Consider the following 21,856-nt stretch of genomic DNA (forward strand, 5'->3'; position numbering starts at 1 on the left):
GGACTGTAAGCGTAATATTAACTTACCCAACAATTAGGCTGAGGCCGCTGATTGTTCGCGCCCTGCGCATGGACCTCCGCCGCCATGGTGAGGCCCGCCGCGTGGCTTCCACGTGGGGTGGATAGACGGGATTTCGGCAAAGCAGATTGATAAAGAGATGTGGCGGCGGTTATCTGTCTATAACAACACGCCGCACGTCTCTCCCCGCTCGCCCACAACGCCATGTCCCTCTACGGCGGCATCAAATTCTCTGCGACGAACCCGGAGGATGAGCCAGAGCAGCGGGAGACCCCCCGCCCGCCAGACGCAGACGCTGGCTCCCTCCCCCCCGCACAGTCCAAGCAGAGACAGCCCCCCGCATTCTCCTCCGCCCTCAAGTTCGCCCCCCGCATCAACAAGAAGCCGCTGAAGCCGCCGGTCCCAACCGCACACGTCTCCGCGCTCCCCCTCAATCCAAGCTCCGCAGATATCGTTCGCTCTGCAGAACCAGTCTTGCACTCTCGTTCCCCGGCAGCTCAAGATGAAGGTGATGCGCAGCTGGTATTCGGGCCAGACGGTCTGCCTCTTGCCAAGGCGCCGGCTATGACGATAGGGACCAACAAAGGAGGGTACAAGGACAGATTGGGCAATGATTTCTCCGGTGAGAAAAAGAAGAAGAAGAAGAAGAAAGTGGGTATTGTCGGACTACGTGGTAAAGCACCTCGCTGATCCCTTCAAAGAGAAAAAATCCACAGCCTTTTTTCCCCACGTTTGACCCTGAAGAGATATATGATCCCAACCGGCCCAACGACCTCGGTGAATATCAACAGTATCGGAAACGTGCCAAGGAAGAGAGGAGGAGGAAGCTCATGGAGGCTAAGAGACGAAGAGCTGAAGGCTTGAGCAGTGATGAGAGCAGTTATTATACAGACAGCGAAGAGGACATCGCTCCAAGAAGGGACGGTAAGTGGATCCATCAATTGGCCGGTCAATTACTGACTGTATACCGTAAGCTCCCAAGATGTTTGCTCCTCCAAAGATGTATTCTCCTTCGGCCTCAAAGTCTACTGTTTCTGAAGAACCCGAGACTGCCGTTAATCGTCTGCCCGAATCGCAACCCGCATTTGGCCGTGATCAGGACGATAGGCGGATGGACTTGTCACGCCTATCGCCGTCGGGGGATGATGCTTATGCTAGACGGGTCGCCATGACGCAGCAAGCTCCCTTGCATCTACATCATCCTTCACAATCAGGTGACGATGCATATGCAAGGAGAGCAGCCATATCTCAGAACCCCCCACCTACAACCTCATTCATCCCGAGTTCTACAGCCTCTTCATCCGCTGCACCAGATGCATACCCCTCTACTCATTTGACTCAACCACCTACAACCACCCCACCACCTTTGCCCGTGATACCAAACGCGCAAGCCGAACTTCCACAGGTTCAGGCAGCCGCATCAACTAGTCAAGATTTCCAGGCTATGTTGGAGGAGAGAAAAAAGGCTGCCGAGGCTATTGCTGCCAAGTTCAAAGCTCTTGCCGGAGCGGCGCAACCCCCATCATCACCTGCTCCCGCCTCGGCATCCTCCTCTGCAGCGCAACTTCAGGATGTGTGAGTCGGAAAGGTGCAATATGGTGTCTGATCGACCTGCTGACATAACATAGTGGTGGTGGGACATTTGCAGAGAAAAGTAGGTCATCTTTCATTTCAGCCTCGTTCGTTCATATTTAACTAATCCCCTTATTTCAAAGTGATGCGTAAATGGGGCCACGTCGAAGGCACAGGCTTAGGAGCTCGTGGTGAGGGTATTGTCCACGCTTTAACTACGGAACATGTTGCTCCGGTTGCGAATCTCTCGCAACCCCTATCAAAGCGGGCCCTTGCCAAACAAAAAGCAGCAGCAGCCAATGCCAAATCTCGCAAATGGGTTCAAGCACCTTCTGCCCGTGGCAGGATCGTCAATGACAATAAGGATGAACGTGCAAAGGAAGAAAAGGAGAGAAAGGGTGAGGAAGGCAGGGTGATTTGCCTAAGGGGCCTTGTGGGTTCGGTAGAGGAAATTGACGAGGAATTGGTAAATGAGATAGGAGAAGAGTGTTCAAACTACGGGATCGTAGAGAGGGTAGTGCTTCACCTGGTAGAACCACCTCCGCCAGAACCGGAAGAGTGTTTGCGCGTTTTTGTGGTGTTTTCCGGGATGGCGGGGGCATGGAGGGCAATCAAGGAACTGGATGGGAGATTTTTCGGGGGAAGAAATATTGTGAGTATACATTGTCTAATGGCTTTGGGATATTATTGAAACAAGAATCAGAAAGCCACATATTTCGATGAGACCAGATTCGACAAGGGCGATAGGGATGGCCCAGTGCTTTAGCTTTTTAGGAGATGTGTCCGGTGTATGGAATACGATTTTACATGTGCACGTGCTCTCAGACTGGACGTCTTATCCACCAACAATTTAGGTATACAGCGATGTAGAACGATACACAGAAGATAAACAACAAGCATCCGACGATCCGCCAATGTTTTCACAGTGCTACACCTTCCCGGTGTCCCTTACCAGTTTCCTTACCGCGATGGGACTTGGGCTGAACAACGCAGAGGCTTGAAAGCTACCGAGCCTCACTATATTCATGGCCCAGGAAGATTGCTGCGCATTAGGAATGAATGATCTATTGGATATTTCCTCATTCGGCAGTGTAACCTGAGCCGGAGTAATTTTTATTGGATTGGACTGGACAGTGCTCGCACGCCTTTCGCTAGGCCTTTGATCTGGCTTCTGAAGGGAGGCAGCATGCACGACGAATGGGTTGTGTGACGATGCGGGAACCGTAGGCAAAGTTCTGAACTGGGCTTGCTCTGCTTTGATCTTCTTGATGAGGGCTTCTAGCATAAGTGTACGCATCTCAAGGCCGTCCTCGGTGTCGACCAAAGAACTCCTTCGTGCTTTAACAGATGAATAAAGTGATTGCAGTTGGTTTAAGAGGCTCAACATCGCATTGCAAGCTTTGAGGTAATGGTCTTTGAGACCGGCATACTCTGCCGATGGAAGAATGTGAACATGCGAGGAAATCTTGATCCCCAGACGCTGGAGGGTGGAAATGACCGGTGCAAGGAGCGCTAATAGTTCACCTGCGGGATCATCTACCCTCTCGTCTTGTACAGAACAGACATCCTCTCCATAGTCGAGCGTTACTCCCACAAGCGTGCGCTCCGAATCGGCAGAGTGCCCCGAATCCCCAGACTCTCTTCGGACAAGAGGCGTCTCTTCACTCTTATCAAGCTTGCTGTACCGCGCCCACCCCCACTTACCACCTGGTTTCGTACTTGGCCGCTTGAATGCATCCTTGCGAGAAATGGACAAGACTGAAATCAGCTTGGAAAAGCGAGACGTATGTGTGGGCGTTATGGGAGGAGGAGTGTACTGCTCCTGGATAATAGGTGTAATGGAAGGAGATCGTATGGGCGAGAGAAGGGTATGGTTTAAACATGTGATATCGGCATCGACATTTGAAAGCTCATTTCTAGCAGGAAGAACGTCGTTTTTTCATCAGCTTCGTATGACAGATGGTCGACAGCGGATAGGAAAGATGAGGAGCTCTGTTTGACTCACTTGAATTGCTCGATCAGGACTGTTGTTTGTACATTCGGGTTTTGCATAACGTAGCGTTTTTTCTTTGTTTACTTCTGACAATCTGTTGATAAGTTTAGTCTGCTTCAAGCAATTAATGTTAATGTTGTCGAGTTTATCAAAATGCTTACCATCAATGGACAAAGAACTATCTGTGCTCAAGAAGTTATTATTATACTCGTAAACACAGGCCGCCTTGTTGGTGTTGCCGATACTATTCTGAAGGTTGTTTACAATGCATAAAAGATCATGGGCCGTCCTTTCAGCATTTACTGAAGGAATGGCGAGCAATTCCTGAAGGAGGGCGTTTCTTCCTTTCAAGTCTTTCGGTTTATGACTGCACACTTTTTCCGTCACAGTATGTTTTACTTATGTTCCCATGCTCGTCTGCCTTCTCCAACCATGCTTCAACAGCTCGCCGGTCCAATAAAGGTCACGGTACATTTGGTTCATTAATTGCTACATTTTGATCTAAGTTTATGATGGCAGCAAAAAGACAACTATAAATTAAAAAGAGAAAAATAACTACTACTTCGATGATCAGACCCGCCGCCTTGGTACATTTAATCCATTTCTTCCACCTCAATATCCATTGAATCATCCTCATCTTCACTATCATCCGGCTGGATAACGTCGGGTTCATGGTTGGGAATCACAACCAACCTGTTCTTCCGAAGGTCGACCGTGATGTGGGCAACTTCACCGTCTCGCACACGCCCTTGGAGCAAGAGTCGCGAGAGAGGATTGAGAATTTCGGTCTGGATAAGACGAGCCATGGGTCGAGCACCGTACGTCGCTGTAGATAAAAATATCAGTAATTGTTTCAATTTTTTTTGAAGGGATTGACACTTACGAGAGTATCCAGCTTGAGCCAACCACTCGCAGGAAGGATCATCGACATCAAGCTTGATTTTCCTGTTGTTATCCAACAACCTTTGCTGAATTTCCTTCAATCTAACATCAACGACCTTCCTAATGTCCGCTCTGCTCAATGATCGGTATAGAATGATGTCGTCAATTCTGTTGATGAACTCCGGAGGGAAAGTCTTAGCGATAGCCCCATTGACCTTGGCACGAACAGCAGGATCGACTGCTCCCTCCGAGGGGTGCTCATTGAGATACATAGAGCCGACATTGGAAGTCATCATGACGATAGTGTTGCGGAAGTCAACTACCCGGCCTTTGCCATCGGTAAGACGACCATCATCGAGAACTTGCAGGAAGAGCTGGTGGAATTCGCGCGCTGCCTTTTCGATCTCGTCAATGAGGATGAGGGAGTACGGCTTGCGCCTGACAGCCTCAGTCAGCTGGCCACCAGCCTCATGCCCGACGTATCCAGGACCGGCACCAATGAGACGCGAGATGGCATGCTTCTCAGAGTACTCGGAAGCATCGATACGAACCATTGCATCCTCGCTGTTGAACATAACACCCGCCAATGTCTTGGCAAGCAATGTTTTGCCGGTACCAGATGGACCAACTAGCAAGAATGAGGCAATGGGGCGATTCTGATTACCAAGGCCGGATCGATTGAGCCGAATGGCGTTAGCGACAGACTTGACCGCCTCTGGTTGACCAATGACCTTTTTGGAGATCAATTTCTCAAGGCGGAGGAGTTTGGCCTTTTCGGTTTCGACCAATCGGGACACGGGAACTCCAGTCCACCGAGCCACAACCTCAGCAATCATCTCTGGAGCGACTTGCTGACCCGAACCCTTCTCAGCTTCTTTCTGCTCCAACTCTTGAAGCTTTTGTTCACGTTGGGGAATAGAGTGGTATCGAATGTCGGCAGCTGTAGCAAGGTCGTACCTAAGTGAAAGATTAGCCTTGCCATATATCTTGAGCTTTCAAGGACTACTTACCTTCTTTCTGCCTCATCAGCCTTGGTTCGCAGCTCATCAATCTTCCTCCTCAGCTCATGAATCTGATCTCCCAGATGCTTGTCGTTCTCATATTCCCGTTTCAAAGGCCCCAGCTTGTCTTCCAAGTCGGCGATAGCCTTTTTAGCTACTTCCAATCTTTCCTTGGAGGCCTCGTCCTTCTCTCGCTCAAGGGCATGGATCTCGACCTCTAAACCAAGCTTTTTGCGTTCAAGCTCGTCAATGGCTTCCGGGCGGGTTTCGCGGGCAACCTTGACAGCACTGGCTGCTTCGTCGAGAAGATCGATGGCAGAGTCTGGCAAGCGTCGTGCTGTAAGATATTGTTTGGCAAGTTGGGCAGCAAGGACAAGGGCAGAGTCCATGATACGGACACCATGATGTGTTTCATATTTTTCGCGAATACCACGCATAACTGAGAATTATTGTTAGCCAAATGTTATATATCACGAGCAATAGCAGCCACTCACTTGCAACGGTGTCTGGAACAGAAGGTTCGTCAACTATGACTTGAGCGAATCGACGCTCAAAGGCAGAATCCTTCTCGATGTATTCTCGGTACTCGTTCAGAGTAGTAGCACCAATGACCTTGAGCTTCCCTCGAGCCAACATTGGTTTGAGTAAGTTGGCAGCGTCCATACCGCCGCTTGAATCTTTCCCGGCCCTAAGAGTACACAGTCAGCAAATTTCAACTATTGATAGAGCTCGGAAGAACGTACATAATCAGGTGAATTTCATCAATAAAGAGGATAATCTGCGTGCCTTCATCCCCAGACTTTTCAACCTCGCTGAGAACGGCCTTGACACGCTCCTCGTATTCGCCCTTGTACTTGGCGCCAGCCATCAGAGCACCCATGTCAAGGGCAAGTAGACGACTGATCAAGCTTGCCGGGACATCTCGGTCGACAATTCGCTGGGCAAGACCTTCGGCAATGGCCGTCTTACCCACACCAGGCTCCCCAATGAGGACAGGGTTACCCTTGGTGCGCCTGGAGAGAATTCGAATAACACGGCGGATTTCGTTGTCTCGACCGATCACAGGGTCAAGCTTACCTTGCTCTGCTAGAGCGGTAAGATCCACGCAGTCTATGAATTATATCAGCGACATCCTTTCGCGAAAAGGTCCCTACACTTACATTTATTAAGAGCATCGAACTGTCCCTCAGCACCTTTGCTGTCGACCTTCCTTCCACCTCTTTTTCTCTTGATCTCTGCTTCCAGGGCTCTCGGCTCAGCACCCGTACCTCTCAACAACTCCTTCATATCGGAGGCATCGGTGCGAAGCAACGCGAGGAGAAGGTGGTCGACAGCGACAAACTGGTCATTTTGGTCCTTCTGCAATTTCTGAGCTTCCCGTATAACAGCATTGAAGGAGTTGGCAAGGGGCAGAGGGGGTGATGGAGGAGGGTCGACAACGGGTAATCGGTTTATCTTGTGCATGAGAGCACGGTTGAAAAGGGTGGGATTACCGCCAACATGTTCAAGAGCGGCTTTGAGTAAAGTGGGCTGGTCAGGGCCACTAGAAGGCTGGTTTGGTTCCTCCCAGAGGACGGATATAAGATGTAATGGGTGAACTACGACGGTTTAGCTACAGGATGACTTCAAAACATGAATATTGCACGTACCTTGAGCGTTCGCCATCTCCGCCGCTTTGTCGAGGGCGGCCTTCAAGACCTCTGAGGACTTGTCTGTAAAGTTGTCCATGGTTATTATTAGTTGAGAGTAAGTAATGAATGTAGATAAGAATTAAAATGGCTGGTGGGAGAGCCGGAGGGGTATCCGTCCCTCTATATATACTGAGAGTGGAGGCCGTCCCGTCATTCGGGAAAGAAAGACATCATCGTCGTGCCTAGATTCGAGAAAGTGCCAGAACCACGTGGCGTCCACTAGTCTCGCCGCCGCGGCTTTCTCGTCCATTCCGGTCCATTCCTGTGGAGTCGTGAATATTCTTTGCGATCGGGTAAGCATTTGGACGCCTCGGCATTCTCTCATCCGCCGTTCGATTCACATTTAATAACAATGCAGCCCACCCAAACTCATGCTGCTCCCGTTCGTAAAAAGCCCTCGCGCCCATTCGTTTCATCCCACCACCGCCCTGCAGACGAGGTAGATGATGGCATCTTTCGTGTCGTTTTGATCACCAGTGGTAGCGTAGCAAGCATCAAAGCACCCGATATCGTTGGGGCTTTGGTCAAGGTGAATAATAATGCTCTCGATATCCTGCCTTCTAGGGGATCTCCTGCTGACCGACTTCGCTGTCCGCATTGACTGGCAGTCACCGAATATTGACGTGCAAGTGGTTGCGACCAAAGCTTCCACATACTTTTACAGCCAAGAAGATGTAGACAATTCTGTGAGATCGGCTCTAAACCTACCTGACGAACAAATTGGAGAGCATTTCGGTGTGAGAGTCTGGACAGATGAAGATGAATGGTCCGTGCGTCAACCCCTACTTTAAAACAATAGGAGAAGGCGCGCGGTACTGACTGTATCAATGTAGGATTGGAAGCATGTAGGAGAACCTATATTACACATCGAAGTGGATTTTCACTTTACTCTAAAACCCCATTTCGCTGTCTCTGACTACATCGCAGTTGCGTCGATGGGCAGATTTGGTTGTGATTGCACCCTGCTCAGCAGACCTGCTGGCCAAGATCGCCGGCGGGATTTGCGACAGTCTCGCTGTATGTAGTTTTACATGTTCTCGTGATACCGCGTTATGCTGATTAATGGCCTTTAGACTTCTCTTCTCCGCGCACTGAGCCCATCAACGCCGGTAATCGTGTGCCCCGCTATGAACACGCACATGTATCAGCATCGGCTAACTACTCGGCACCTCGCGGTCGTGCAAGAGGACTTGGAGTACCTTGTCTCTGGACCACAGGGGGCTGGGAGGCTTGCCTGCGGTGATGACGGTAAGTGCTTGATAACGGATGGTAAGAGTTCTCTAAATTGATAATCTCTAGGCCCTGGAAAAATGACAGACTGGCGAGACATAGTGTCTCTGATCGAAGGGTTCGCTACAATGCACCAGGGCCGTCGAGCTGTGCATCATTCTGGTCATTCTCTTGACAGGTCCTCCGATCTTCCTCTCCCGCCTTTCACAGAGGCGCCTCCAACGCCGGGAAGACCTCCCAAATTATCGTCTCCTGTAGAATCGTCTAGCGTATCAATGCAAGGTGGTTCACCTGCGAAAGGCCCCTCGGATGACGTTTTGACTGGCATAGCAGATTGGAGGTCAATGACGAACGAGCTAGGCGGAGATGGAACAGCATGGAACAGAAAGTGGTGGTTGGGTTGACTGCGTGCTTCCGTTTGAGACGGAATCAATGCATTAATAAAGTTTTTATCAAGTCTAATATAATATAGCATTATCAAATCTACATCGGAGCGATGTTGGAGCCTAAAGGTTGTTGTGGTTGCTCCGCAGGTATAAGAGGCGTCTCTGGTCGGAACCCTTTAGGACAGATCCATCCAGCCACAATTTTAGCAACCAGCTCAGAGTGCTCCCGCGCTGATTATCCATATTAACCTCACGTCCAGAGCTATCGTCTTCAACTTCAGTACTTACTAAGGCAGAATGCGTGAGGAACCCCGTCCAAGATTTTTACTCTTTCGCTACTTTCGCCCCCTAAGCACTCCTGGACTAATGGGCCGTCTTTACCAACCCAACCGTCGCCATTTCCCCCCGTCCAGACCCCAAACAACCCCTCACGTTCTTCTGTTTGATCTGTGCCCTGCGTCTTGAACCAGTCGGTATCAAGTCCCTTTATTTGGCGCATTTCATCGGAAGATAACGATAGGACATCTTTGAGTACAGGTGGAGAAAGAAGGAGGGATTGACTTGTCTCTGGAAGGTTGACGAGTGAGAAGAGGGGACGTAAAAGCGGGGAAAGGTAGAGTAAAATCGGTTTGATTGGGCGATGAAATATAGGCTATGCAATTCATAACGATGGGCTTTTGTTGCAATCGTATATGGCGTGTTTACGCACCCATAATGTCCATCCGTTCCAGGTGTTAGCGATCCATCCGAGCGTGGGAAATAGCAGATATCCAGCATGCACAGGGCGTGTTTTTTCTGTGTTCAGTTCCTTCATTACTTCACAAGCCATGTAAGCCCCGACAGAATGGCCCATTAGACCCAATTTAGGCCTGTTTTGACCTTCCTTTAGGGCCCAGTCATCGAGATAGTCTCGAATAGTCTCAACAAGCTCTATCTTACTGGTGACTTGCTGGGAAAGAGACAGAGGAACTGTAGGGCCGGGAAACTTCGTCGAGTGGCCTATATGGGATGTTGCCAGGATGGCATGGCTGGCAGGGAGAAGCGAATGGAGGTGAGAGAGGAAGTGTGGATAGTAGCCCAGCAATCCAGGATTGCCTTGACCCTGTCAATTGGCGTCGTCGCATAGAGCAAACAGGCTATGTGAGCTCACCGAGGATGAACAAGAGCAGATGATCAGGCGCTTTGGAGACACGATTGCGGGGAGGCCAGTAGTTAAGCTCTACGTGACCAGCTGCCCCTGGTCTTCTGTTCTGGAATGAGCAAGGGATGGGGAGGGAAGAAGCGCTGTCCGCTGTGAGGCGGAGGAACGCGAGCCGAGGATCCATCCTTATTTATTTTCCTCAAGAACTGCCGTCCAGCTAATATATTTAGATATAACGAAGAACACCGACAAGAGAGCAAAAATATCCTTATTACGTAAGTTAGGTCGCGTCCGGTCCCCCATCTGAGTGCTCGGCCGGACATTACAAGTACATTCAAGACGCGTCAACGCGAATCGATAATCCTTCAATTTCTAGCACTCTTTTCCACACTCGTTCTTTTTTTCACATTTCCTTCCTCACCTCCACGCCATGAGCGCCGAAGCCTCTCCAGAAACGGGACGTTTTAGGACAAAGTCTTCCCCAGAACTTTTCTTCCCTGCTACGGACTCAGAAGGTGAAGAGCAAAACGATGTCCCCCTCACTATTGTCCACCCGACTCAGAGCACCAGTTCCAAGTTTAGCATCAATATCGCTTCTTCCTCTAGACCCCAACATGGAATTACTACCGGGGATTTTGAAACTACCAGCCAGACATCTGCCCATGACGATGTCGATGATGATTTTTCTATCGTGGGGCATAATCCAGCTTCATCACATCCCCAAGGGACAATTGTCGCTCCTCGAAGGAAAAGAAGTCTCCAACAGGCACATTCACATCATTCTAGCTCGTCTTCATCGCCTGTCCCATCAGCTCCGGTAATACGTGCTGATTTTAGGAAAGGATTTTTAGGCGAATTTGTATGTGAAGGCTGGAGCCTTTCCAAAGGCCGCGGATATTGCTCACCGGGTACCAAAATTGTCATTGAAAGACCCAAAAGCAAGTCCACGGATGTTGGCGCCCCGAAACCAGGAAGGAAAGACAGTGGACCCGTGAGACTTGTCAATGGAAAGGTGGTGGGTGGAGTAAAATCGAAGCAGATGACTCTGGGATCAATGATGGCAAAAAAAGTGGAGGTGAGCTGGCGCTACTGGTTATTGCAATTACGAGCCTAATGGTCCTCAAGCCTGCGAAGAAAGTGAAGGCAACGACAGATCAAATCATACGGTTCAGAAATGAACGTGGTTTTGGTAAGTCGTTTTTAAGTTTACATGGTTTATGGATTGCACTACTAACACCAGGCACAATAGAAAGTACGTTGACTGAGAAGCCTTTCCTTCTTCTTTGAAACCTGACCCAATTACGCAGTTGGAAGACTGTCAATTCATGAAGCTGGTTTCCTCACTCATCTCCTGGACACCGGCGTCAGTGAGTTTCTCTTATCGATCCTGTCGTCTCCTTCCATTTAATGTATTCCCCAGTCCAACTTAGCGGAAATGTCATTGACTGCCCTCAAAACCTTACCACAGGATGCACTATCTTACTTAACATCAAGGTATATTTAGCTCGAAAAGCATTTGAAAACTTTGGAAAACACAAAAGGGAGGAACATTTTTCATTTTGGAAAGATCAAAGAGAGACAGCCATGGAAGAGGCAATGCGTCTAAGGAAGGATTCGCTGAGGTCCCTTTTTGGTGCGTTAACCATGTCCTGACTGTCCATGTAATTGATAAATCTCCAGAGCGTATTGGCGTGAAGCCCATTCAGTCCAGTGCCCTTTCAAAAGTAACACCAATTCAAGGGGTCTTGAATAGGCAAAAGGGACCCGATCTAGAGGGGTCCAGACTCAGATCTTCTCCAAGTACTTCAACTGCCGAGGAGAAAGGCAAAGGCCGGGCTGCTATGCGCGCTGTGGATGATGATGAAGAAGACAGTGGAGACGAAGCGGAAAAGTTAGATGAGAAACAAATGAATGAGATTGACTCCATTTACCGAAAGTAAGTCACACCCGCTTATTTTAAATGCGGCAGCACTAATATTGGATAAGGGCTCAGCAGGGTGATACTCGTTTAGACGAGATGGATCCTCCTTCGACATTCCTGTACACTCTTCGTCCATACCAAAAGCAGGCCTTGACATGGATGAACGCGAGGGAAAAGGGCGACTCTAGCGTTCGGAACGAAAGTTTGCACCCTCTGTGGGAGGAATACTTGTTCAAGAAAGATCAACTGCCTGGAGAGCCCATTGAGATTTCTGACGATGATGAACAACCCGATTCCACACGGAAGTTTTACTGGAATCCTTATAGCGGCGAACTCAGTCTTAAGTTCCCGACCTCCCAAAACCTTTCTCGAGGGGGCATTCTTGCTGATGCGATGGGCATGGGCAAAACTTGTATGATGGCTTCTTTGATCCATACCAACCGCGAGGAGAAACCAGCTGGAAACTTGGAATCGCAGACCAGAGATGGGGTGGAAGGAGAGATCGACGAGGAGCCTGCTTCCAAGCGTATCAAATTCAAACAAGTCACCCTTTCCAACCAATGGCGTGCTGTTCCGACTGCCCCTAAAGTTGAATCATTCCCACGCGCTACTTTAGTTGTCTGCCCTGTTTCCCTCGCGGCGCAATGGCATGACGAACTTCGAAAAATGTCACAACAAGGTTCAATCAACAGCTACGTGTGGTATGGAGGTGACAGGGTCGATATTGAGGCTTTATTAGCAGGTGACGGAAAAGAGAGGGTGGATGTCATTGTGACTTCGTACGGAACCCTTACAAGCGAATACCAGAAGTGGCTGAGGACCAAGGACAGGCCCAACTATGAAGGTGGGAGCCTATATGATCGTAAATCGGCTTGTATGCGTCTTTATTTATGCCTATTGCTAATCAGCTCCAAGATGAATTCCTCCGCATTGTTCTTGATGAAGCTCATAACATCAGGAATCGTTTAGCCATGGTTTCAAAAGCTTGTTATGAGCTCAAAGGCCAAAGGCGTTGGGCTTTGACTGGTACTCCTATTGTGAATCGTCTGGAGGATTTGTATTCGTTATTGTAGGCCATTCTCCCTGACCTAAGAAGTAAAACAGCTAATGAGCATCAGGCATTTCCTACGCATCACACCTTGGGGTAATTATTCGTTCTTCCGAAGGTGAGTACAATCAGTTCCATCAGCGAAGACAACTAATAATATCACAACAGCTTCGTCACTGTTCCCTTTTTGAACCAAGATCATAAAGCTCTCAATGTCGTTCAGTACATCCTGGAATCATGCCTTTTGCGCCGAGAAAAGACCATGAGGGATAAGGACGGGCGCCTCATTGTCGATCTTCCCCCAAAGACTGTATGTTGACATTAACTCACGTTGTAAATCTAGTCTCATCCCTTTCAGGTGGAAATCAAGGTATTACAGTTTTCTAGGGCCGAAAGGCAGATATACAAATTCCTTGAGGAGAGGGCGAAGAAACGATTTATTGAGCTGGACGCAGATGGAAGAGCCATGTCAAATTACACTTCCATCTTGGCTATGCTTATGAAGTGAGCTCAAAACCGTGTCTGAGAGACGTAATTCGCTTATGGAATTCTCATTTTAGACTCCGCCAATGTGTCGATCATCCCCTTCTTGTTCTTGGAAAATCAGGAGAAGACGGAGAACTAGGCGAGAAGATTTTGGAGTCCGGTGCTGGCAATGGCGAAGGCAATCTTCGTGACATGATCGCCATGTATGCGGGAGGCATTAGAGCAGAGACTCCAGACGATGTGGACAAAGCTTATGCGGCTAAAGTCCTGAAGGAATTAGGGGAACAAGAGGATACGCCGATCTGCGAACTTTGTTCAAATGAAATGTTTGATGAAGTTTTGTTGCCTTGTTACCACAGAAGGTATGTCTTCTTTTTTTGTAGTATTCGATGCTGCGGGCTGACAGACGACAAAGCTGCCAGGATTGTATAGTTGAGTGGATAGGTACATGTGAAGATCAGAACAAAATAGCCAGTTGTCCATCTTGTGGCAAAGGTCCAATCAAACTCGCCGACCTTCGTTCCGTCCAGCGCCGTCATAAGCGTGTCAATCCTATCACTGACGCTTACCCTGGGGGGCGCGATCCGAACTCAAAGTCGAGCAACGATACGACTGTTACATTGGGTAAAGTAGACTTAGTCACAAGCACGAAGCTTAGAGCGCTGTTGAGACAATTGGAAGAAATAAGGCAAGAGGATCCAAAGGCGAAGGCCCTGGTATTTTCGCAGTTTACATCTTTCCTAGGTGGGGAACTTACCCGTGGGGCCTCATCGTAGTCGCTGATTGCTCGTAGATTTGATCGAAGCCACACTTACCAAACAAGGTATACGTTGGCTGTAAGTTGGCTTAGAGTACACCTCCAAGATGGGGCTAATGATCAATCATAATAGTCGGTTTGACGGTACTATGAGTCAAGCTCAACGCGCAAACACCATTGAAGAGTTCGGCCGGAAAACGAATGAACCACTAATTTTGCTTATATCTCTCAAGGCTGGCGGCGTCGGTCTCAATTTGACGATGGCTAACTGTGAGTATAAAAAAAGTCAAAAGGTGGTATTGAGTGAGGCACACTGAACGGATTGCATAGATGTATTTCTGATGGACACTTGGTGGAATGAAGCCATCGAACAACAGGCGATCGACCGTGTCCATCGACTGGGGCAAAACAAGCCAGTTTACGTCACGAGGTATATCATTAAAGGCACCGTTGAGAAGCGAATTATGAAGATTCGTAAGTAAAACCAGGGAACATACAAAATTCCACGTTTGGCTTACTTTTTGATCGTACGCTCTGCAGAGCGTTCGAAAACTGCTTTGGTAAACGCTTCCTTGTCGAACGGCGCTAAGACCAAGGAAACGACATTAGCAGATATCAAGAAGATCTTCGGAATGGACGAAGAAGACAGTGAGGGAGAGGTTTACTGAACCAATGGTCCCCTACATTATAACGGAAGTGAAGCAGCCTTGGCGCCGCTGTCATAATTCTAATTATATGCATAGCGTCATATTCTTAAGGTGATTTGATGCAACCTTGTAACCAAAGCTAACAAAGCTACATTCTCCGATCCAGCATTGTAGGTGACGGCATCCAGATGAAGCTGAGTTTTTTAGTCAATAATCTATTACTGACTTGTGGTTGGACTTACTTTGGCATGGTGATTGAAGTTAATCTCAAATTTTGACAATGCCGTCCATCTCAATTTAGATTTGGCTGGGTCGGACTCTGCGATAGGATCCACCAAAAACTTATTCAGAGCCGAGTTCAAAGATGACTGATAAGACACAAAGACCGAAATGGTCGTCATAAGTTTCGCATAAATCTTTCATGTTTATGAGCTTTCAACAATATCTGGCAACGATGATGACGTACGTTGAGTAGTTTTGAAGTCGTCAACATGCACTGTTTCAAGCATGTATCCAAAAAGTCCACGTGATCCCGCAGCAGTTGGTCAACTGTTTGTACCTTGGCCAGCTTTTCCTCCAGCGCTTTCCAGTTAGGCTCTAGTACTTCACCAGTCGCAAATGCTAGCACCTGCCGCACAAAGGCCAGCATCCTGGTCCTTAACGAGAAGATCCGTGCCTTCCACCTCTCAATATCTTCATTGCCCGAGTTATTTCTCCAAGATGGACTCTTATGTTCAAGCCACATGGCCGAAAGTGCAGATTCGAGATGGTGGAGGTGAAGGAGGAAACGGAAAATGAGTTGATAGCGCGCGATCGTTTTCCGAGAGATGATGAGCGAGAGGGGAAATTTGACAGAGTAGTCGAACGCAAGGGCATCGATCGCTGTAGGAATCAGCGGCAGCCTGGATTGAGAGAAAGGAAACATACCTATCAGGGGTCTCTCTTTCTCCCTTTTACTACCTTCTTCTTCATGGATGTCACCCAGCGCAAAATCTAGTTCGCCTTCTTCTGTCAAGCTTCCGGTCTTGCTCACAATCTTCAATAGCCAATCATACAATCCTTGAGATTGCATCACGACCTTGAGATCATCCTTAAAAGGGTCATTTGAGCTCGAACTCGATGGGTTGCGAACAGCGAGGTCTAGAAGAGATTGTAGCTTGATAATGGAAGCACTTTTTGCAGGCTTGCGTAGTTCAGAGGCAGCAAGATCGAGGAAATTGGTGAGGAAATCAGACTGGTTGAGAAAGAAAAAGTGTTTCATTGAACTGAGTACAGTGTAAGACAGTTCCATATGTTGTTTGCGGATCTGACTCACCGAAGATGGGGGATAAGTTCTTGCTCTTCCACCATCAATTTTAAAAGAGTCTTGTTGGCATATATATAAGCATCTTCTATCCGCTTATAGAAACTGTGCTCTATCAGCTCTATTCTACATAAGTGATGGTCAATAGACCTACTTGGGATCGTTCATAGCCACCATTTCCTTCTCATCGACTTCCCCAGGCTTCTTGACCTCTATCCCGCATTCCCTTATTACATTTAAATATTTACCAGCTAGCAGGATCTTGTGCTTCCATGGTTGTAAGAACTGAGGAATGCAAGCGCCGCCGGGAAGGCGATTTGTTCCTTGGCGCGGAGGGGGTACACCTGCCGAAATCGAAGGTGTACTGTTACGAGCTGACACTTTGCTCGATCCCGGGATTGCTCCATCGCGTAGCTAAGACCACGTATCAGTTCCTCGTTACTTTGGCATTCGTCACTGTGATGTCCTTACAGTATACCTTCGCTCCCAATATTCGTCTGTATAATCACTTTCTAAAACGCCTTTTGTAATGTGTCCGCTCTCCTTGACCATGAATTCATCGAAGGGATCCGACAAGTGGCCAGTCGCAATCCACTGTATAAGCATTTTGCAGTATGGCTGCGAAGCATGCAGTAAGAGAGATGAATGCAAAGTGGAAGCCGTAGGGTCTCCGCTCATAGTTGCTTCTCTTTCGCATATGATACCGAGCACTTCGCCTCCCAGAACATCACCTCCATCACCAATCAACCCTTCTCGAGCTTTGAGATTCTTCATCAGCCCTTTTAGACCTGCGCCCCCCAGGCCCAATTCCTCTGCCATGCCTCCCAAACCATCGTCATCATCTGACAAATCATCAGTACCTTGCCCAGCCTGGTCGGCTTCGAGCGCATGACACAGAGATGCAAGCAGCGACATGGTATGCAAAGTAGGGTGAAGGTGGAGGTAGAGTGTTTGAAGGGTAAACGTCGGGGAAGTGAGGAAGAGAGATTCCAACTGGGCTGTCAGCACTCGAAATTCCTAGGCGTGATATAGTCAGTAAGGTCACACAATTTGAGGAAATACCTACTTTTAGCATAGCCCTTATTCCGCTGCACAACGCGTGGCTAACCATGCCGTATTCCGGTGCCGTCCTTCGCGATTCCAGTCAGTAAAAGAGCCTCTTCTCTCTGAGAAAACTGACCGTAACTCCATTGACGCTTCGACAGCCGTAAAGAAAGATGCCAGAGGTAGGAGCCGTTTTACTAAAGATAGCAATGAAGCATCTATACAGTTCTATTAGGACTTCATTAATGATACATGTGAAATGAAATAACCTAGCAACGGGTTAACCCTCCACTTTGCGCCCTTTACGCGCTGTTCTTCATCAAAAGGGTCATACCCTTCATCATACCGTATCAAGACCCCTTCCACGCCCTAAACGGGCTCATCAATCATTCGAAAGGCACATCGTGAGTTTCGAGACTTACCTGAAGGACGAATAACAAATCCTCACAAATCCAAGCTTCTTGGACCTCAAGGGGTACTTTATCCAGTAGCCGTCTCTCCGCGCTCAATTCAGTCATAGGCGTTGGACGTTCGAGAACAGGTTCAATTTTCGCGGGCTCGTTTACCTTTTCTCTGCTCTTGTGATCTGACTCTGGTAGCAGGTCCCTCGATCCAGACATCGCGCGAAGGAATGACGGGTTGTATTCCCTTTGAGTTATCGAAGCCGATGACGATGGTCGCGTACGGAAATGCGAACGGTCCCGCTCATTCTCCACTGACCGAGCAGAAGCTGACCTCTTCTGTGCTTCAGGATTTCCACGATGCAAGGACGATTCTGCAATTATCAGCTCTTGAAGTTGGTGCTATATAAGAATGGCCGGCAAACTGACCATATCGGTGCAGTATGCCGCTTCCTTCCCCCGACTGCTCAAGCTCTTCTAATATAGCTCCTGGTCGGACCTTCCTTACAGACGCCAAAGTCCCTGCGAACTGTAAATATATCAGCGTCAATGCCTATTGGGCAAAGAGACGGAAATGAACCTGGTTGAGTTCCTTGTCCGTAAAGGTGAACTTGCTGGAGCTCGCGCGTTTACGGGGCTTTGGAGTGAACGGAACAGTTGATGAGGTGGCTGGGCGAGAGGATGGCATGCCGTGTTGAAGGTACAATGAAGAAGAATGGATCTTGAGGTATTCCAACGAGTCAACAAACACGAACCTGCAGGAGACGCGTACAGACGCGTACCCATTGGTCCTGCCGTTTTATATTATTACGTAACAATGTCCTCCAAATGCTCGCGACGCGATTCATGATGATGCATGGGGGCGGTGCAGGAACTCGTCGTCGGTCTGTGCGAGGGGCGTTGGTGACTGAAAAAAAGCTTATCCAAAGAAGCTTCTCTTGTTGCCGAGCTGCCTGCTACGCCCGGATTTGGGAATGTGGAATTAATTCATGATGCATGGGTGGGTAATAAAGACGCATGCATGCATATACCACTGGGAGCTACAGGCTACAGGAGTATATGCTGCAGGAATCATACATGCAATATGTCCAGCACATATATAGCGCGGGATTCGAAGATAGCGGCAAACTAGAAACGTCGTCACGACGTCACCGCCGTCGAAGATATTTCTGAATCGGCTAAACAAAGCCGACCCAAGTCATCCAAGTCAGCCCAACAAAAAATGCGCATTGCAGTGGAGCACAGCCTGCGCATCACGTCGTGCTCTCCCCGTCCAACATTACGGGCCCTTGGCAAAAGCTGGTATTACAAAAAGCAGTTCAAATGCATTCCTTCCGCAACCGATTTCTTTCAACATTCTCACGACTATGCGTGCCGCATCTACCTTCCTTGCCCTTGCAGCCTCAACCTCTTATGCTGTAGCGTGAGTAGGACTCGTCTGATTGATGTGTCAAGCTCATCCAGAGTATTATAGCCTCTCGACAGGGTGTACTACTCAACTCGGAGCACTTGCCCTGGGTGATCTTGGGAGTTGTTTGCAGCTCACTTCCCTATTACCCGTTTTGAGTGTGGGTTCTTCTCTCCCTGATCGAGCCATAACTAATCTTGACATTTCCAAGTCCTCCGGCTCAGTGGTCGACTCCGTTAATACTTATCTCAAATCCCTTTGTGGCTCTTCCACTCCTACTTGTTCTAATGACACTCTTACTTCTGCTTCGTCCTCTATCAACTCTGGATGCTCCTCTGATATTAGTGACGGCGGAACAAATGGTGCTGAAGTGACGGCGTTGTTGGCACTAATCAACCACTACGACCAAGCTTATGCTGCGGCTTGCTCCACAAATAGCTCGTAAGTCCCATCAATAAACCTGTGCATCGCAAGTTGCTTACAGTCAACGCCCTCAGAACTGGTGATTACTGTGTGACAGATACTCTTGACACCATTCAGGATGCTTCAGGGTCCAACCTCACCCTCAGTAGTGTCGCTTCGATCCTTTCAGGGACAAGCTCTGATAGCAGCAACATCACTTCGATGTTCAGCTCTGGTCAGCTTTGCACCCAATGTGTTTCTGGAATGTATTACGAAGCTCTTCAAGCCAACTCTAGCATCAGCGACACTACCATCGGCAGAGCTTTGTCATCTGAATGTGGATCAGACTTCGGGCGTGAGTCCATGGATTCAACTAAATGTCATGCAAAAGCTAATAGTTGCTTACAGAAACTTCACCAAACACCACTGCCACGAGCACATCTGGCGATAGTTCTGCCGCTGCCACTTCTTCCGCTTCTTCGTCGTCCGGTCTTGTTTCCGTCCAATATGCGGGTCTGGCTGCCACCGCCGGGATCGCTGGGAGCGTGCTTGGCGCTGTAATCATCGGTTCCACCATAATATTGTAAATCTGACTTTGAACTGTAAGGCAAATTATCTTGGCCCTATAGCACACGTTCAGGTCATAAGTGTATATAAAATGTACTTTCTTTGCCTCATTTCACCTCGGATCGAGGAAGGACGGTATGGACTAAGAAGACATGGACAAAATGGACTTTGGTGCAAGCTTAGTGCATGAACTATTGTATGTGTTATCTCAGCTGAAGCTCGTATCGGGCCATTCAACATCTCTCCGAATCGTCAGGACTTATTCCTTTACCGTCCAATTACTTGATACCGATTAACTTTCCCTTCCTTTTCGATCATATGTCAAAGGCGGGCTTCCTTTGTCCATTTGGGCTGAAATACCCAGGCTCAAACTTTGCTTCATTAGACAAAGGAACAACCTTGGAAGGATGATTCACTGCAATTGTAGGAGCTTACAGCGGTCTTAAGCGATGATCGGTCCCCTCACTTCTCATAAAGGGCGGCTGACGATGATTCAACCAGTAGATCAACAATCGGCCGACTAAATTTATCACATTCTTCCTCCTTTAATGTTGTCTGATTCAACAAGGGCGGAGTAGAAAGAAAATGAGAAAGGATGTATGGGCCGATGTAACTGATGTACGAGCAGCAGATGCTTAGTTATGGGAAAACAATCCTGCAGTAACCCTCATTTATCTCTCAGTGCTGGTCTCCGAGTCTTGCTCGACTTCTAATATCCTTTACCACCTCCATTCTTCTCAATTTCTTGCGTCTCACTAAGAGTAAGAATCATTGTAGTCTTCAACACTGTGATGATCTTCTAACAACGCCTTCTTATATGAACATCAGGACATTGGCAAGAGACGCAAGGACGTTGACCTGTCAGTAGCCGCCCGCCAGTACCTACTTGCTTCATCATCATCGATAAAGGTCTGGCTGGTTGTTGGGCTTTGTCGATTTTCCTAAGTTTCCAGAAGGAGATGATCATCAGTGACGGAAACATAAATACTCTCTCCTTCAAATAAAGAATGGGTATCGAAATCGGACCCCGTAAGTTGCTATCTCACTAAATCCTCCACAAGATTTGGCACAAAGCTAATGTTACGGTCGTACGGTCTTGTTTATAAGTCGAAATTGTTGCCATAGCTTCTGCGGGAGTGGCATTAGTCCTCCTGGTCTTCGCTTCTGTATTATATCTGGTCCGAAGGAAATCTAAACGGCAGTTACAGTCACTTCGCGACCATCGTCCTGTCACGTCCGCCACGCCACTCTCACCGTCTCGTCAATCTGAGTTCAATCGAGAAACCTTCTTTGGCTTTGGGGCCACAGGGATGGTCTCCCTACCCCATATTCAGGCCCAGATCGCCTCTAGTCCTAGTACAGCACAAACGTCATTGGTGACTCCTACCAATTCTAGCCACAATGGCAAGAAGCAGAAACTCAAAAAGGCTCGTCTTGGAGATATGGGACGCTCTAGTCCAGAGAGTGGAAGGCGGAAAAGTGAAGAGTTGGTGGTCATTACATACGAAGATGGTCTGCGGAAGCTTGGCATTGATCCCAGTGGAGAAGTACACCGTCCCAACCACATTTTGTATCCAGAGGATTATGATGATACGGAAGAAATTGCAGTTTTTGAACCGCAGATGAAGGGGAGAGTGGACTCCCCAAGAGCAAAGCCTGGCAGGGATAGGGGCGCTGGCCGAGTACCACCTCCAGCCTTAGAGAGTACATGGTTACCAAGCTATTATCATTCGTCTAACAGTGGTGAAATTAATGATGCAGTTTACGAATAGGAATTAGAAGGAATCTGAATCAGGGTACAACAGGAGTCGATAATAAGAGTACATTAATTGGACAATCAAGATATGTCTGGTTCTTTTTTTCGTGGTTTGTACAGATCCTCCCTACTGAATTTATTGACCCATTTTTGACAACATCAGACAGCAGATAATAATCTTCCGTGAATGATCTCTCAGCTC

At 48.2% G+C, this 21,856-nt stretch overlaps 8 protein-coding genes across 8 annotated transcripts; 5 read left to right on the top strand and 3 right to left on the bottom strand.

Annotated features, from left to right (window-relative positions):
- Positions 1–222: 222 nt before the first annotated feature.
- On the top strand, positions 223–2,356 carry CNBA2680 (hypothetical protein; the record flags this gene model as incomplete). The annotated part of the gene is made up of 6 exons (XM_773175.1): positions 223–669; positions 720–942; positions 993–1,593; positions 1,647–1,672; positions 1,734–2,242; positions 2,288–2,356. The coding sequence occupies 6 exons, from the start codon at positions 223–225 to the stop codon at positions 2,354–2,356; spliced, it is 1,875 nt and encodes a 624-aa protein (XP_778268.1).
- A 1,820-nt stretch (positions 2,357–4,176) lies between these two features.
- Positions 4,177–7,194, bottom strand: CNBA2690 (hypothetical protein; the record flags this gene model as incomplete). The annotated part of the gene is made up of 7 exons (XM_773176.1): positions 4,177–4,409; positions 4,467–5,422; positions 5,476–5,905; positions 5,961–6,154; positions 6,210–6,576; positions 6,627–7,064; positions 7,116–7,194. The coding sequence occupies 7 exons, from the start codon at positions 7,192–7,194 to the stop codon at positions 4,177–4,179; spliced, it is 2,697 nt and encodes an 898-aa protein (XP_778269.1).
- A 315-nt stretch (positions 7,195–7,509) lies between these two features.
- Positions 7,510–8,791, top strand: CNBA2700 (hypothetical protein; the record flags this gene model as incomplete). Its single annotated transcript, XM_773177.1, has 6 exons — positions 7,510–7,747; positions 7,788–7,927; positions 7,991–8,029; positions 8,085–8,174; positions 8,231–8,405; positions 8,457–8,791. The coding sequence occupies 6 exons, from the start codon at positions 7,510–7,512 to the stop codon at positions 8,789–8,791; spliced, it is 1,017 nt and encodes a 338-aa protein (XP_778270.1).
- Positions 8,792–8,870: 79 nt separating this feature from the next.
- CNBA2710 (hypothetical protein) lies at positions 8,871–10,098 on the bottom strand (the record flags this gene model as incomplete). The annotated part of the gene is made up of 4 exons (XM_773178.1): positions 8,871–9,004; positions 9,062–9,425; positions 9,483–9,868; positions 9,924–10,098. 4 exons carry the CDS (start codon positions 10,096–10,098, stop codon positions 8,871–8,873), a joined length of 1,059 nt encoding a protein of 352 aa, XP_778271.1.
- A 246-nt stretch (positions 10,099–10,344) lies between these two features.
- On the top strand, positions 10,345–14,794 carry CNBA2720 (hypothetical protein; the record flags this gene model as incomplete). Its single annotated transcript, XM_773179.1, has 17 exons — positions 10,345–10,989; positions 11,040–11,103; positions 11,164–11,166; positions 11,222–11,281; positions 11,335–11,547; positions 11,595–11,850; positions 11,901–12,697; positions 12,751–12,904; positions 12,954–13,001; positions 13,052–13,193; positions 13,242–13,387; positions 13,444–13,731; positions 13,785–14,113; positions 14,163–14,205; positions 14,260–14,396; positions 14,457–14,600; positions 14,667–14,794. 17 exons carry the CDS (start codon positions 10,345–10,347, stop codon positions 14,792–14,794), a joined length of 3,597 nt encoding a protein of 1,198 aa, XP_778272.1.
- A 77-nt stretch (positions 14,795–14,871) lies between these two features.
- On the bottom strand, positions 14,872–18,209 carry CNBA2730 (hypothetical protein; the record flags this gene model as incomplete). Its single annotated transcript, XM_773180.1, has 13 exons — positions 14,872–14,967; positions 15,016–15,189; positions 15,240–15,655; positions 15,701–16,038; positions 16,089–16,181; positions 16,231–16,490; positions 16,548–17,093; positions 17,143–17,206; positions 17,257–17,338; positions 17,390–17,489; positions 17,543–17,895; positions 17,951–18,050; positions 18,102–18,209. The coding sequence occupies 13 exons, from the start codon at positions 18,207–18,209 to the stop codon at positions 14,872–14,874; spliced, it is 2,730 nt and encodes a 909-aa protein (XP_778273.1).
- A 679-nt stretch (positions 18,210–18,888) lies between these two features.
- CNBA2740 (hypothetical protein) lies at positions 18,889–19,918 on the top strand (the record flags this gene model as incomplete). Its single annotated transcript, XM_773181.1, has 5 exons — positions 18,889–18,944; positions 18,996–19,089; positions 19,141–19,370; positions 19,427–19,686; positions 19,740–19,918. The coding sequence occupies 5 exons, from the start codon at positions 18,889–18,891 to the stop codon at positions 19,916–19,918; spliced, it is 819 nt and encodes a 272-aa protein (XP_778274.1).
- Positions 19,919–20,905: 987 nt separating this feature from the next.
- Positions 20,906–21,670, top strand: CNBA2750 (hypothetical protein; the record flags this gene model as incomplete). Its single annotated transcript, XM_773182.1, has 3 exons — positions 20,906–20,927; positions 21,006–21,602; positions 21,660–21,670. 3 exons carry the CDS (start codon positions 20,906–20,908, stop codon positions 21,668–21,670), a joined length of 630 nt encoding a protein of 209 aa, XP_778275.1.
- Between the last annotated feature and the right edge of the window lie 186 nt (positions 21,671–21,856).

This window comes from Cryptococcus neoformans, chromosome 1 (assembly GCF_000149385.1).
Source record: "Cryptococcus neoformans var. neoformans B-3501A chromosome 1, whole genome shotgun sequence".
Lineage (NCBI taxonomy): Eukaryota > Fungi > Basidiomycota > Tremellomycetes > Tremellales > Cryptococcaceae > Cryptococcus > Cryptococcus deneoformans.